We start from the raw sequence: 15281 nt of genomic DNA, 5'->3' as shown, positions 1-15281 counted from the left end.
TGCTGCGCACTCCCGACATATTAGACTTATATGTGATGGAATAAAGAGTAAAGCCACTTTTACAGACACTTCTTTTATTATGCTTTATCGATTAAGTGCAAATATGTTGAAAAGAAAACGTAAACTCTATAATTGAACTACTAACCTTAAAATGTATTGGATACACACATACCTACATTTAAGATCACATAAATCACAATTTATATTCATATACAACCCCTTTATATCTTTGTTTGATTTTTCTATAAGGCAGATCAACTAAATAAAAACAGCTATATAAAGTCAAGAGTCGGAAGTGTGTCTCTATATACACTATATACAAGTTTGACTGTTTGCAAGTACATGGCCAATCTAGAGAGGACCTGAAATACTTATCTGATCTAACTTCTTTTATTCAACATTCATCTAACAAAAGTGTAGAACATTGTTTCTGTCAGATGCCACAAATGACGTTGTAATGTATGTGTGTGATGTATAACCAAAAACTGAAAGACAAAAGGGCAGTCAAGGGCTTCTTTATTTGGTATTTTATCAATGCACATTTATAACATGGTTTCACTGTTTTCTTTTCTGTATATTTCACACTAGGCACTAATATATATAGTCTCACTATAATTACAGCTTCTCTTCAATGTAAATAAGTATTGCACATAAATGTATTCAAGGCCTACAGAGATGTGCACAAACACATTACATAATCTGCTGAATTGACATTCAAAGTACAGCTGGATAAAATCAATGAAATATATTACATTGATAAAATCACTCAAAAACCTGAAAATGTGTTGGTACCTGCCAGACAACAGTTTGATATTTACGACAAATTAAGACACAATCCAACAATTCCTGCAATTTACATTTATAAAATAAAATGTGTAGATCTAATTATCATATTGTTGCACTGTTGCCCAGTTTTAAAAAAAGCTCATCAGAAAACCCACCTTCTGCTCCATATTTGGTTGAATTAGCCAGTTTATCGACAGTCGCACCATTATTTCCTCTGAGGGTGTTTAGTCATGTGAAGGCAGATCTTTTCATCTCCACAAGAGGGCGGTGTCATGTTAAGAACTGAGTTTGCCTGAAATGACTGGGGGGGGGGTGAAAGGGGAAGCCACCAACTACACCAACTATTTTGAGTTTGACCTTCTCCTTCTTGTTTGAGGCCGTCCACAATGTCTGGTCATGTGTGTATACCTGTGTTCGTTCATGTGTCATCATCGCCTTGTGTTGGCCCAACTGAGTATGTAAGAGCTGTGACCATTTGCTACTGTCTGTTTTAGGACACTGTGACCCTCTCCTGCAGAGCTGTGGACCAGCTTGAGTCCAGAAGCTTGGAGACCATGTAGGACACTGAACCAATAGTGGAGCACTTCCTCATTGGTTCCGCCCACCTCAAAGCCTGCCCATTGCAGGTGAACCTGGGCAACCAGATGATGAACACTCTGCAGAGTTCCCGACTCAATCCAGTTCTGGAAAACTCGCCATTCAGCACTCAGCAGGTCTGCATACAGGAAATGAACCTAAAGAGAATAGACAATATATATATATATATATATATATATATATATATATATATATGACAAGACTTTCACTATTGTTCTGTAGCACTGCACAATGATGTATCCACAGTCAACATAACACATTGTGTTTTACAAATTATTTTAGAAACTTCCATATCAGAAAATTGTACAACTTTGCTGTTAAAATTAAAGCTAATTAAGATTGCCATCATAATCTTTTTTTTAAATCAGGCATCTGTTGTTGTTGTCATTGCAAGAGAAAAGTTTGTTGACAAGAATTGTAAAAAGGTTGTCCATATGAAGCACAATGTCCAGTCCTGGTACTGTCTGCACTGTTAATAATAGCATCTTGTTGTGATTTTTTAATCTTGTATAAAAGTCTTCCTGATTTCCAGAGCCTTCCTGTTGCTTTGGATTCAAAGACTTAATCAGTAAATCCAAATACTATTTCAGAAATGGAAGTCTTCTACGACTTCTTATAACGTCGGCCCACACATACTCAAACTGTAGATGTGTGGCTCCCTCTTGTGGCTGCAGGATGTAACTGGGCCAGTGTGTGATTCACTTACTTAAGTCGTTGCCATGGCAGCTAGGGATGGCGCAGAGCCCTGTTGCTATGGGAACATACAAGTAAGAGAGCTTTCTGGGTATGTTGGGGTGAAAAGACTCTAAGGTATGGTTATTCGGCCCTGTTTCTCCAAATGTCTGTGTGCGTGTGTGTGTGTGTGTGTGTGTGTGTGTGTGTGTGTGTGTGTGTGTGTATGTGGGTGTGGGTGTGTGTGTCTTACTGTGCGATGTCCCAGAGATGCCATGATATCTGCCAGTGTTTGAGAAACACTACCCGGGCTGCCTCTCGTCTTCTGCTTGCGCTTCCTTGCAGCTCGCCACTCCAGCCACATCTTGTGCTGGCTGACCACGCCTCCATCACCATGGTTGCTGGCCAAACTGTTTCCAAGGTGACCACCAGATGCACTGGAGCTGCTGGGATCAAAACTGTGGACTTCACATCCCAGCCCTGACACAGTCTTTAGAAAATCTGCGTCTAACCCATCCATACTAGAGAGACAACAAGAAAAAAAGAAGAAAAACAAACAGACAGAGAGAAAAAAGGTGGTTTGAAGATTATTGCATGCATGATGAAACATGAATTGCACTGTTTATTCCAATTCTGCCAGCGATATGAATGCATAAGCGTCACAGCACATGCACAGACACGTGGGCATAATGTACAGACATATGGGCACACCTAAAAGAGTATGCAACACAAGGCCTATCTGCAGCTGGAAGGAGCCAGTCTTCAGCACACAGCAGCCATGGGGAATCCTCAGGGGGCCGTGAGGCCTGAGCCCAACCTGGAGACAAAACCCTGGAGCAGTTCAGCTGGAGATGGACAGGAGAGGAGAGGATGACATGAGATGGGCTGACTAGAGGTCTGAGAACATTCAGTCATGCAGATATATCATACAAAAGAGAGGAAGTTAAAATAGAAGTTGTGTAGAATTTGTGAGAACAACATTTCAGTCAAAATATTAAGTAACGCAAATTATTTTCTGATTTAAAAAGAGTCTTAAATGTGAGTTTAAGTTGATGATAGTTATTAACGTAAGTAACTTTGAGAGCCATCGCAACTTCTTGCAGGTATTGAATAATACCTGCAAAGTCAACACAATATACTTTGTGTTGCAAAGTCAACACAATATACTTTTCTTCCCAGTTCCCCGGCACCTGGTGTTACATAAGGCTCAACTCTCGTTTGGGAGTTTCTTGTCTGGAACTGAAAGTCCTCACTGCCTTCAGGTTTTTCAGACTTCTGCTGCCAGGATCCTGACAGCGCCTGACTGATCATATTACTGCTATGTTAACCCCCACGCTGGAAGTCTGCAGAAGAAGTGAAGTAGTTGAAAAAGTGAAGTTTTTATTGATTAATTTTAAGGCTTATCAAGATCTAACTCTTGGCTCCAGTATCTGTAGATCCCTATTGGCCAGAGTGTATTCTTAAGACGTTCAGGGAGGGCTCGATATATTTGACCGGTTGTTTCCAACCTGATAGTCAGGACTATTTTCCATTTTAACAAAATGCAATATTCACACAGTTAAAATATGCCAAATACAGTAAATACAAATTAGAAGTGTCCACATTGTGTTAGGTACTGTAGTGGCCTATAAAAGTGCATTCATTTGACACATTGACAGCACTACCATTAGGTGATGGTCTGTGTTGCCCACCTGTGGCCTGGTAATATACGTGATGATACGATTGAGTTCTGCTGTGAAGGACGGCTCGTCTGCTGCCCACGGCTGCACCGCCAGTGTTCTGGGTCTCATCTGAGAAGATGCACATAATACACAACAATATATGCTATATCAATATATGAATAGGATTGACAGTAATGTGTGTGAGTCTGTCTGTCTGCACCAGGTATGACTGCTGAGGAGGCAGGTCACAGCCTCTGACCTCAGTCCTGCTGGTAACATATTTGCCTGAGGCACTGTAACAGTCAGACACACACACACACACACACACACACACACACACACACACACACACACACACACACACACACACACACACACACACACACACACAAAGCCCCCACCCACTCAACTCACACTGAACCCAGTGGTCACCATGGTAACCTCAGCAGGGAGTGGAGGGGGGGATGGTTGATGATTCACGAGAATGAGTCAGAGAGTTTAGCCTCGGGCAGAAAAAGAGAATAAAAGAGAGAGAGGTGAGGGTAAGGAGTTTGAGGCAAAGAGAGGACAGATGCCCCACCACACACGCACACACACACACACACAGATGAAAGTTGGAGCTCTCACCAATTGAAGGGGAAAGAGAGAACAGCTGTCACCTCTCTCTAAACTAGAGTCAGTACTGTGCTCACCCTCTGCCCTCACCTGTTCCATAGAGCTGTGCACAAATTGACCCAGCACAGTGAAGAAACACCACATCAGCAGTCTTTTTAAAATCCGCGTTCCTATACTGTACAGTTTCCTCTACTGCACACTTCATATTTAAACACTCATGCCACATACACTTAACTTTAACTTTAACTTAACACAACTTAACACACGACACTTTAACATACACTTATATTAATGTTATCTGTAATCTGAGCACTTTATCCTTATCTGATATAGACATCATTGCACTGTTGCTGTCGTTGATTGTTGTTTGTCTCGTCTAATGTCTAATGTCTAACTAAATTCCTCGTTTGTGCAAACATTCCTGGCAATAAACGGTTTCTGATTCTGATTCTAAATGACATGATCTGTCTCATACTTACTCTCAGTTCAAATTCAGTGCATTTTTACTTGGTTTAATTGGTTTTAAGGTGCGCAATATAGCATCAGATTAAGCGAGATGTGAGTAAATAGTTAAATTAAATTAAATTATAGGTGAAGTATAATCATATCAATACATTGGCTGTTTGTTCTGTGGAAATAGGCTAATGTAATTCAGAAACATGTAAATACAATGTTATCTCTCGTGTTATACCTGGCGCGAGTGCATCTCGTTCTCATCCTCATAAGCTCGTGCCAGCTTTCTTCTGTCCCCATCTTCCACCTCTACCTCCTCCTCCTCCTCTTCCTCTTCCTCCTCCTCCTTCTCCAACCCCGGACCCCGGGACGGGGATCCCCGTTGGCGTGAGTTCCTGTCCGGTTCGATGCTGATAACGGAAAAGGCCACCTCTTGCTCTGCCCCCGCCCTCGCGTTTCGAGGTAACCGTGGTCCGACGACGAGGAGCTGGAGCGCGAGGAGAAACGGCGGGATTAAGAGAAGTAGGATCCTCGGGAGGGAGAGACGACCGCGGCCCCAGCGCCACGCGCAGCTCCGCATTCCTCCTCCGTGGCGACACCGGGGAACATCTCCGGCACGGTACCCTGAGTCAACTTTTGTTTTCTTCCCAGTCGGGCAACAGAGGAAAGTCCCTGCTGAGAACACCCCTCCTCCCCCTTCTTCCCCGACCTCCTTCTCCTCCTTCTCCGTCATCTTCTTGTTCTTACCCCCAGGGGGAAGTTGTGATGACGAAGCGCATTCCTTGTTCAAAGGCGGCCTTGTTGACACAGTGAATGCCGCCTTATTTGGCCCATAACTACCTCATTCAGTTTAAAATTAACCCAAATGTTGGTTTAAACCCCCTACTCGGCCATACATTGAGAACACGTCTCACAAGAAATGAGAGGCGTTAGGATTTTCTCTGCAAAATGCTAAATGAAAACACTCCTTCATTTTGCCTACAAAAAAATCATTATAACAAATATTTCAATTAGTAATATTATTGATGCAGCTAGTAGTATTTGTTACTTAGGAGATTCACGTTTTGCATAGATTACTAAGCATATGATTAGTTTACAAAATAAAGACACCTGGTTAGTTATAACCCACCTGAACATTGAGTTGTTACAATGTGCTGCCTCTTGAGCAGCTGCAGTCCTACATTAACCTCATTGGATCAAGGGGCCCTTCTGCTAAAATAACATGTTTAGGACTACTTTGCTTTAAGGGGCTACATTTTGCTGATAATATTATTAAAATATATTTTGAATGCAGGACTTGTGATGGAGTATGCCTGTTTTTACCTTTCTACTTTTGCAAGTAAAAGATCTGAATAAATTTTCCACTGATTGAGAAATTACATTACAGTGTGTGGCAGTTTATAACTCGCTGACAGTATAGATTTTAGTTGGCTGTAAATAATTTGTATTTAAATTAAATGCTGCTATTATAGTAGCCCACAAAAGAAAAGTCTGAAAGAGAGCTGTTGCTCTGCACCTTCTTCCTCTCTGTCTGTCATAGCGTTGTCGACAGTGTGCGTGTTCCCTTCCACATACAGTGGAATGTCACAGCAAACACATTTCCTCCAGCCATGTCTGAGTCTATTTAGTCAGCCTGTTGACAAACTGTACACAATATGCAGCCAGTAAACTCCCCCCATCTGCTTTCTTTCTCTCTCACTCACTCTGTCTGGCACACACACACACACACACACACACACACATACACACACACACACACACACACACACACACACACACACACACACACACACACACACACACAAACAAGCTGCAGATGTATACTATTTGCTCTATTATAGCAAGTTTCCCCGTGAGGACATGAAATGAGCACGGGATCCCTTCCTGTTAGCTCTCTGCTACCACCAGCCTTTACGCCATTTCCTTATTTGGAAGTATTTTGAAACCCTACATATTTGTACATTTTGTTTCCGTGGCTTTAGGACCTCTCCGACACTATTTTCTGATTTCCTCAGTCTGGTTTCTTTTATTTCCCCTCCAACAAATCCTCCCCTCCCACAATCCATTCCTTTTCTCCCCTCCCTTTCACTCCCTGTCGAATTGTGTCCTCGACTGAACTCTCTTGCTCACAGTTCCAGACAGCCTGGGCAAAGCCCAATACTCAGGGAGGCTCTAACACACACGCACGCACGCACACACATACACACACACACACACCTCCCACGATCTCTTAAAGAAGCAGTATGCTACAGACAAGATTACCAATGGCAAGAACAGAATGTGTATTTAAATATTTTGCACCTCAGATACGTACATGATATGTAACAGACAGATATACAATTTTTTTCATCACAAAAACCACCAAACAACACAAGACCACAGAAAAAAGAAGGGAGAGAGTGAAAGAAAGAATGAGACCCCGCCAAGACTTTGGTGTCTGGGGAGCTTCACTCCTTTTGACCCCACAGGCACACACGCACACACACGCTCACACAAACATAAATGCACACATACACACAAGTACATGCATTACTGCAGTCACACAAACACACCCTTCTCTGTCTCACATTCGCACACAGAAAACGAGAGTCTCTTTGGGGCCGTTGTGTGATTTCAATGTCTCTTTCCCTTGTAGTTAAAACATTAAAACACAGGATGTTGGGTCTCCATGCTGCAGTCCGCTCTCCCCCCGGAGCAGAGAAACCATGGCAGAACGCTGAGGAGAGCATGTTGATGACGGACCCTCAAAATGAAGAGGGGGCTTCTGGCTTGGAGCTGGAGTCATATGTACAGATGCTGGTATTTCAAGAGCAGAAACTGGTTCAGTCCACCTTTCTCTTATGGAACACAACACAAGGAGTGCACAGAGCGGGACACTTGCTAGGCTCATGGTATTTAAAAAGTTGATTTGGGCTCAGATGCGGTTCACGTTTGGGCACAAGACAGAAATGCAGGGTCAGTGAAGGTTGAGTGCAGAACATAGTTGCTGGTTTAGCAAAGGAGGGGAGGTTAAGAGCGAACAGATGAAAGAAACAGAAAGAGAAAGAGAGTTGTGTGATCGTCCATATTGCAGATGTACAGAACAGGACCAGAAAGGTTTGGCAAGATACAGACTTCTGGGAAACGGAGTCCTCTATGTATCACAGCAGGACTTGAAGCGGCGAGGTTTGTCTCTGTCCATCAGCGTCTGGTATTCATCTGTCAGCTACTTGGCTTTTCCCTTTTTCCAGCAGAGAGTGTGAGTGAGTGTTCACATGTATGGTTTCATGTGCCCATGTATAGGTAGTGTATTAATCTGCACATGCGTGTCTGTGTTTGTGTGTGTCTGTTTCTGTGTGCGTGTGTGTACATGCTTGGGTTTGTAAATTGCGGTTGATATTGATTGTCAATGCTGGAGAATTAAAGCTTTACTGTCCCAAAGCTGGCAGCTAAATTCTCACCCTTCATTTCACAAACTCTACACAAAGAAGTCTCCTTAACAAAAGAAAAAAAAGTTTGCAAATCTGTAAAAGCTTGTATTGAGTGCACCTGGAAGAAAAACAGAGGGAGAGAGAAAGAGGTTAAGAGAGCTGGTATAATATGAGACTATGATATTTTTGACAGTTGTAAAATGAAAAGCATACAATGAATTGAAACGTGACACTATGTTACCATATTTGCAAATATACTTGACTGTAAGGGAAGCCAATCGTTTGCTTTGGTGCTAAATGTAACCTGTGCACTGTGATGACTTTTATTGATTTATATATTTGAAATACAACTTAAGAGTTTACTTTCACTTGAATATGGATTGAAACACGATACCATAAAACACATCCACCTATAACTTCCGTTAAATTAACAACAATTTTCCCACATGGACTGAGAGAGTCCTGCAAAAGCTATTAAGAAATGTTATTAAACCAGACCTTTCTATATACCAATTAGATCAGGCTGTACTGTAAAATGTCTGCAAATGGATTAATACATCTGTAGTAAGTATGTTTTCTACTTATCTTTAATATAAAAATGAAAGAACTGTTTTCAAAACAAAAGTATGGTCTCAAAAGTAGTCAGACACTCTTCTGGACATTTCGATAAGAGCTCTACTCGTGGTTAGTTAGTTAGTTCTAGGATGGCCTTATTGTGTGTGCGAAAGTTAAATAAACGCACCTGCTGTTACAGGCTGGTGACGCTGAAGCTGTCATCATTGGCTGTGTCAAGGAGCTGGCACAGCACGCCGCCTCCCTGAGCCGCTTGGGAGGGGTAGCGGTGTCCAATGCCCTGGTAGGATTGGTGGGACAAGGAGTAGCCACCAGTGTCCTCCTGATGAGGCGAGGAGTCTAGGGGAGGTTTGGGGTATGGGGAATGAGGCAAGGGGCCCTGGCGGTGGCCTGTGCTCATATTGTGGGGGGTCAGATCCCGCTTGTGGGGGGGCAAGGTCGAGGGAGGGCTGCACTCCTCGTAAAGCACAGGTGTTGAATGGGAGTGGAGGCTGGTACTGGGGTTGGAGTGTGTGTGGGTGGCTAGGTGGGAGTTGGTGTTGGTGTGTGTATTGTGGTGGGGCTGATTGTTGGTGTGGGGGTTTGAGTGGGAGAGGGGGTTACTCTGGAGCAGTGAGGTGGGATGGGTGTTGGTGTGCGGCTGTGTGTTGTGATGGTGTGTGTCATGGAGGGTCGGTATCATGTGTGTGTGTGTATTCGCATTTGGGCTAGCAAGCGGATTTCCGTGTGTATTTCCATGAGGACTTGTGTGCGGGTTACTGTGTGTGTGCACGGCTGAATTTGAGTGTGTGCTGTGCGTGTGCGGGCTGGGGCTGCCACTGTGCGATGTCTGTCCATACCAATAGGGGGAGCTGCAGTAGCTGGGAGAGTCATACTGTGAGAACTGTGGGTCTTTTGGAGGAGGGCGATGTGAGGGACTCAGTGCTGTGGCGCAGAGGGGTGTTATCCGTGGTGAGGGAGAACAGGAGGGGGAGAATGTCCTGGATGGGACAGGGTGGTAAGACTGGGGTGGAGGAGGGGTGGGCTTGGGAGGGTAAGGGGGAGATGAGACACTTGGTGAGAGGGAGGAGGAGGACTCTCCAGGGTATAAGGCTGGATATCGCTCCTCAGAGGAAGGTGTGGAGGGGTGGGCAGAGTAAGGGGAAGGGTACTCACAGGGGTCCTGGAGGTAGCTAGAAGGTGGTGCAGGATTGGGAGTGGCCAGGGGAGAGAGGCTACTACTGTCTCCACTGTAATAGTCCAGCCCCTCCTGGAACAGCCCAGACCCCTCTGGACCTCCAGCAGTCACTGCTCCAGATGAAGAGGCAGCCTTGCCCCTGCCTTTGGCCCCTGAAGGCCGCTCTCTCTGGCATGGAGACAAACCTCCTCTGCCTCCTCTAGACCCTCTGCCCCGTCCACCAACCCCTCCCCGCTTAGGTCCAGGAGTAGGCGTTGGGGAGGGACTGGATGGGGAATCCGAGTGTAAAGCAGAACCTCCTTCTTTTTCGACTTGTGGGTCAGTCCGTTTCCTTCGACCCCGACCGGGTTTGCTGGTTCCCCCGCCCTGGAAGAGGACGTTCTGGCTCCAGTTATACGAGGGCCCAGAAGCACTCTCGTGCCAATCCATCATCAGCTTCTCCAGGCTGGACAGACTTGATTGACCCCCATCTCCGCTAACAGAAGCAGCTTCATTCAATTTGTACGTGCCACATGTGGAGCTAGGTCCACTACCAGTGGCTGCAGAGCCGAGATGTGAGGAGTCAGAGGAGGATTCTGATAGACTTTCAGGAAAAGGTTGACGCTTGGCCTTCTGGGGGGTGTAGTTTGAGATATCCAAGATGTCTTTGGACTCACTGGAGCCATACTCACTGTAGCCGTGATACTGAGGCCCAAAGCCGTCTGTTGACCAGCCACCGTAACCTTGTCTGAAAAAGAAATATAAATATAGCAACACGAATTATGAAATGCACACGAGGAAAATGTGTGCACTTATATGTGCAGATATTTTAACTTCCACTGCTCTATATTCCAGTTCCACCAATCAGTGAAAGAAACCTGAAGAGAAAACTGTTAATCCATGTTGTGATTATAGATTACTAGCTGGATAAACACATTGCACGTTTTAGCCCTGAGTCCACTAGTGTCAGGTATCGACTGTTAATTAGCACATGGTTCAAATTGAAAATGATGTGCTGGAGTGAAACATTTATATTAAGTAATTCACATCTCTTTGATCCTGCTGTGGCTGAACTTAAATTAATTTAACACAAAGAAAACCATTTAATGCCTTATTCATTAGAACATACCAAGTCAGAATATGTGTGAAAAGGCCACTTGGAAATTTCTTGAACTCATTGTATGACTTTTGTAGCTTTTTTTGTAACGACAGGACGCACAAGTGATTTACCTGTAGCTCCACTGATTGTTGTTGTACTGTTTGTAACCTTCTGGAGAGGAGCTGAAAGGGCTACTTTTGGCCACAGACATGTATCCTCCTCCTGGTGATGTGGGTCCTGCTGACTCCCCCCGCAACATGGAGGAATGACCTGCTGCAGGATATCCACAAAAGCCTCGCCTGGCTGCTGCCTGGTAGCTAGAATAACCCATTTGACCAACAGTGGTGGCCTTGCCACTGTTGTGTCCAGATCCATATGCAAAGCTGCAATCTGAAGATCTCTGTGGCACTGCAGGAGAAGAGGAGGAGTAGCCAGATGAGTAGTGGCCAAAAGAGGCAGGATGGGGGGAGCTAGGAGAATGTGAGAGAGACGGAGGAGTGGATTTGGGATAGGTAGAAGTGGTGGGGGATGTTTGGGCCAGGCTGCTATAGCTGTATGGAGGCCTGGCTGAGGAGCAATGTGTCTGAGATAAACCCTCTGCCCCAGAACTTGCACCCTTGGAGCTCCACTTGGGGAACGCAGGGGACCAGCTGTGACCCGCAGCTGGACTGGATGGCTCATAACCAGGGGTGGATGACGCTTTTCGGGGGTCTGACTGCGAGGAGGAGATGTCCAACAGGTCTGATGAATCATCTGAGTCGAGGAGTGACCGGAAATATCCAGCAAACAGGCTTTGTGAGTCCTCCCCAGCTGGCCCAACTCCTCTGCTTCCTCCTGAACTGTTGTAAGCACCTCCCCTTCCAACCTCACAGGAGGAAAAGCCTCCCCTTGGAGATCCACAGAGCTGATACCCACCCAAACCTTTCTCCTTGTCTATACCCCCCTCCCCCCAGCCACCTGCCCCATTGGGCCAGTCCTGCCCCATGGACATACCCACTCCTTTAGATGCACCATTTTTTCTAACACGTCTCTTCTTGGCTACTTTCTCTCCCCCAGACTCAGTCCCTACGATTCCCCCTCCCCTACCACCTGTACCCTTTCCCCTTTTCTTAGGTAATCCATGCTCAGACATGGGGCTCGGTTTCTGATTCTTGCCAATGGATTCAAAGAAATCACTGAATGTGCTCTTATTGCGCTCACTGCCCCCAATCCCTCCTGCTCCTGCTCCACCTCTTCCACTGCCCCCTCCTCTGCCCCCTCGGGGGCGTCTATACCCAGTGAGCCGGTGGAGCAGGTTGGATATTCCAGGATTTTCCAAGGGGGTATGAAAGCTTTCAGGCTCACTGGGTGTCCAGCAGCGCGGGGGGGAGCAGCGGCCAGTGGCAGGAGGCTGGCGGTTTAAAAAGGCCAATTTGGACAGAACATCCCCGTACTCTGTTTTCACATCATTAGTATCGTTAACATACGATGGATAAGGGGAAGGGAGTTTAGCCCGCCGACGCCTCTGGGGCTTCTTGGGCTGGTCTCCATTACCACCAGCATTCCCGACATTAGGAAGCTCTCCCGGTATTCCTGGCAGAGCCTGTTTAGGTGGCCGTCCCCGCCTGCGTTTGAGAATGACCGGTAGTTCTCCAGGAGGGAACATCACCATAACACTCTTTCCATTGTTCTTCATTCGAAGAAGTGCCGTCGGCTCTCGAACTACATCTGAGCCTTCCAGACCATCATTGCCTTTTTCTGTCCCTGTAAAAGTCTCCAAATTGGAAATCTTGTAGCTTTTCTGTCTGCGACTCAGGCTGACAGGTATGCGAGCCACCTTGACAACAATCTTCCTCACCTGTAAAGCAGAAACCAGCATGAGACATATGCAATTGTAAATTGTATAAACATCTATGTCATACATGGAATGAAACAGTGTCAAGAGAGTAACTACAATGATATGTAGCCATAAATCAACTTACACCTACAAAACGTCCACGTCTCCTGTTTTTGGGAGGAGATACCCCCTCTGCAACGGGCTCCGTCTTCACAGTTAGAGGTGCAGCGATGGTGGATGTGTTTGCTAATGGTAGATGAGGGGTAGTAGCACAATGAGCCATGGACCGTGCTGCCTGACGCTGTTTAACACTTTTAGGAGCGGCTTTATGGACAGGTTTTGGTGCAGGCCTAGACCTTGATTTAGGTCCAGGTTTATGGCCAAGTCTGGGTCCAGGTTTAGGTATAGCTTTAGGTACAGTTTTGGGTACAGTTAGAGCAAGAGCAATCTCTGTAGGGCAGGGAGCCGTGGGGAGAACAGCCTCCACAGAAGAATGCTCTTCTTTCTCTCCAACGGCGACCTCCTCCTCTTTAACCCTCCAGATCTTCTCCTCCAATACTTCATCTTCCTCCTCTACTCCCTTCTCCCGTCCTGCTCTCTTCTCCCCATCCTCTAAGCTTCGGCGGAGGCGGGAGGATTTGCGCAGGTGACAGGGAAAGCGGGGACGTCCAGAGCTGCGGAGTGCATATTTCTTCTCTGCCTCCACAGGAAGAGGAGCAGAGCCTGTGTTTGGGTTTAGACCAATAGGGGCTGGACAAAAGGTTGAGGGGTTTTCTGTCTCTGCAGTGAGAACTGGGGCAGCCTGCTGATTGGTGGCGGCAGGATGATTGCCAAGTTCCAAAGACAGGGGTTGAGGTGAGGTTGTGTGTTTGGCCTCTGGTGTGATAGTCCTGGAGTATTCAGGTCCTACAGAACCCGTAGGTGGGTTGATTTCCATGTGTCCACAATTATCCATGTGTGCTTTCGAAACAGCCTGTGTGTGCACATCTGGTTCAATGTGCGTTTGCATGTCCCTAATTATCTCTGCAAATGTGTGCGTCTCAGCGGTAGTGTGAGTCTCCGTCTGCCTGCGCGGGCAGGTGCTGTGCCCCAGCCTTCTATGTTGATGGAGGCCGTTCCCCACGGCTGAAGGAGAGGAGGGAAAGAGGTTGGAGGTCACTGGTGCCAATCCATTTTTAGAGGGATCTTGGGACCCCTCCTGGAGCCCGAGTTCCCTGGTCCAGAGCTCAGGCCCTGCCAGCCCCTCCAGCTCCCCCACACACGCGTTTTCCTCTGCTTGAGACCCACCACAGCCTACTGGAGCCCCAGTTTGGCCTGAATGTAGGTGTGCTGACAAGCCACTCATTCAGTGGACAATCTTGCTGGTGGTGAGTGAGGAAAGAGGGATGTTTTCTGACGTATGAAAATTAGGGTTTTCCTCTTTGTCACTGTAGCGTCATCTTCCTCTAACAGCAGAAAAGTGCAGTGACCTGAGGACAGAAATATATACAATATTGTCAAAAAATATGATATTATAGTATATTATAAAAACAATAGTATTAACTGGATAGGCAAGGCAAGTTTCAAACATCAAACATTTGCAGCACAGATACAATTGTGGCTGTGTGATAGTTTTTTTTGGCAATGGGCCTTACAGCTAATTCGTAACGCACTCTATTCTATTAACTGTGCCACCCACACAGCAGCATTACAACGTTAGATTACATTTATCATTCATAACCCCTTGCTCAATTGGTTGCTTTTACCGTATGGTTGTGGCGCTGATTCTGATTTTGATTCCGAGTTGAGCCTCACTCTGTCTGCCTGACTGGCTCTGTTCTGCAGGGGATCATTGGGTCATCAATACTGCAGTGGAGTGCTCACATACTTCTCTCTCACCCCTCTGCTCCTGTCTTTTGCTCATGGCTGCTAGAGTGAGAGACAGAGACAGACAAGACAGACAGGAAGGGATGGTTTGTTGAAAAAAGTGGGAGAAATGGAGGAGAGGAAGAGGAGGGTGGAGCAGAAAGAAAAAGAGAATAAAAGATTAGTACATGATGTCACAGCATGCATCATCAGACCAGACTATAATCAGTATTTTGGTGAGGGCTGCACCATCTCACAGCAGAGGCTTTTTTATTTTGTAGGATGACTTGCAATACACCTTTTCTTTCTTTTTACTTTAATTGTGGTTAGTAATTCATTTCCACGTGTTCCAGCAGACTGCAGGTATGTAAACCAGTGCCACTTCAGCTATTCTGTTGTAGTTTTAATGTGCTCTATAACAAACACTGAGGATCATCACTACATGATGAAGACCATGCTCACAGAGTCATGTATTGTGTGTGCAATTGAGTGAGTCGTGCCGCTTTTTACATTTGTTAAATCTCACCATATTTGTGTGAGTAGAAGTACATGTTGTAAAAATCCACAAATTATAATAAGCAGTTGAGTAGTAGTAAAA

The 15281-nt window shown here is 45.6% G+C and overlaps 2 protein-coding genes across 2 annotated transcripts; both read right to left on the bottom strand.

Moving 5' to 3' along the window:
* Positions 1–241: 241 nt before the first annotated feature.
* Positions 242–5364, bottom strand: LOC306749161 (putative methyltransferase-like protein 24; the record flags this gene model as incomplete). The annotated part of the gene is made up of 5 exons (XM_079232418.1): positions 242–1520; positions 2309–2576; positions 2767–2900; positions 3747–3845; positions 5023–5364. 5 exons carry the CDS (start codon positions 5362–5364, stop codon positions 1215–1217), a joined length of 1149 nt encoding a protein of 382 aa, XP_079088544.1. The 3' UTR covers positions 242–1214.
* A 3578-nt stretch (positions 5365–8942) lies between these two features.
* On the bottom strand, positions 8943–14183 carry ahdc1 (AT hook, DNA binding motif, containing 1; the record flags this gene model as incomplete). Its single annotated transcript, XM_079231646.1, has 3 exons — positions 8943–10671; positions 11154–12859; positions 12984–14183. The coding sequence occupies 3 exons, from the start codon at positions 14181–14183 to the stop codon at positions 8943–8945; spliced, it is 4635 nt and encodes a 1544-aa protein (XP_079087772.1).
* Positions 14184–15281: the final 1098 nt, after the last annotated feature.

Source organism: Taurulus bubalis, assembly GCF_910589615.1.
Source record: "Taurulus bubalis genome assembly, chromosome: 16".
NCBI lineage: Eukaryota > Metazoa > Chordata > Actinopteri > Perciformes > Cottidae > Taurulus > Taurulus bubalis.
The sequence above is the reverse complement of the archived record's forward strand: the minus strand, read 5'-3'. Positions and strand labels throughout refer to the sequence as shown.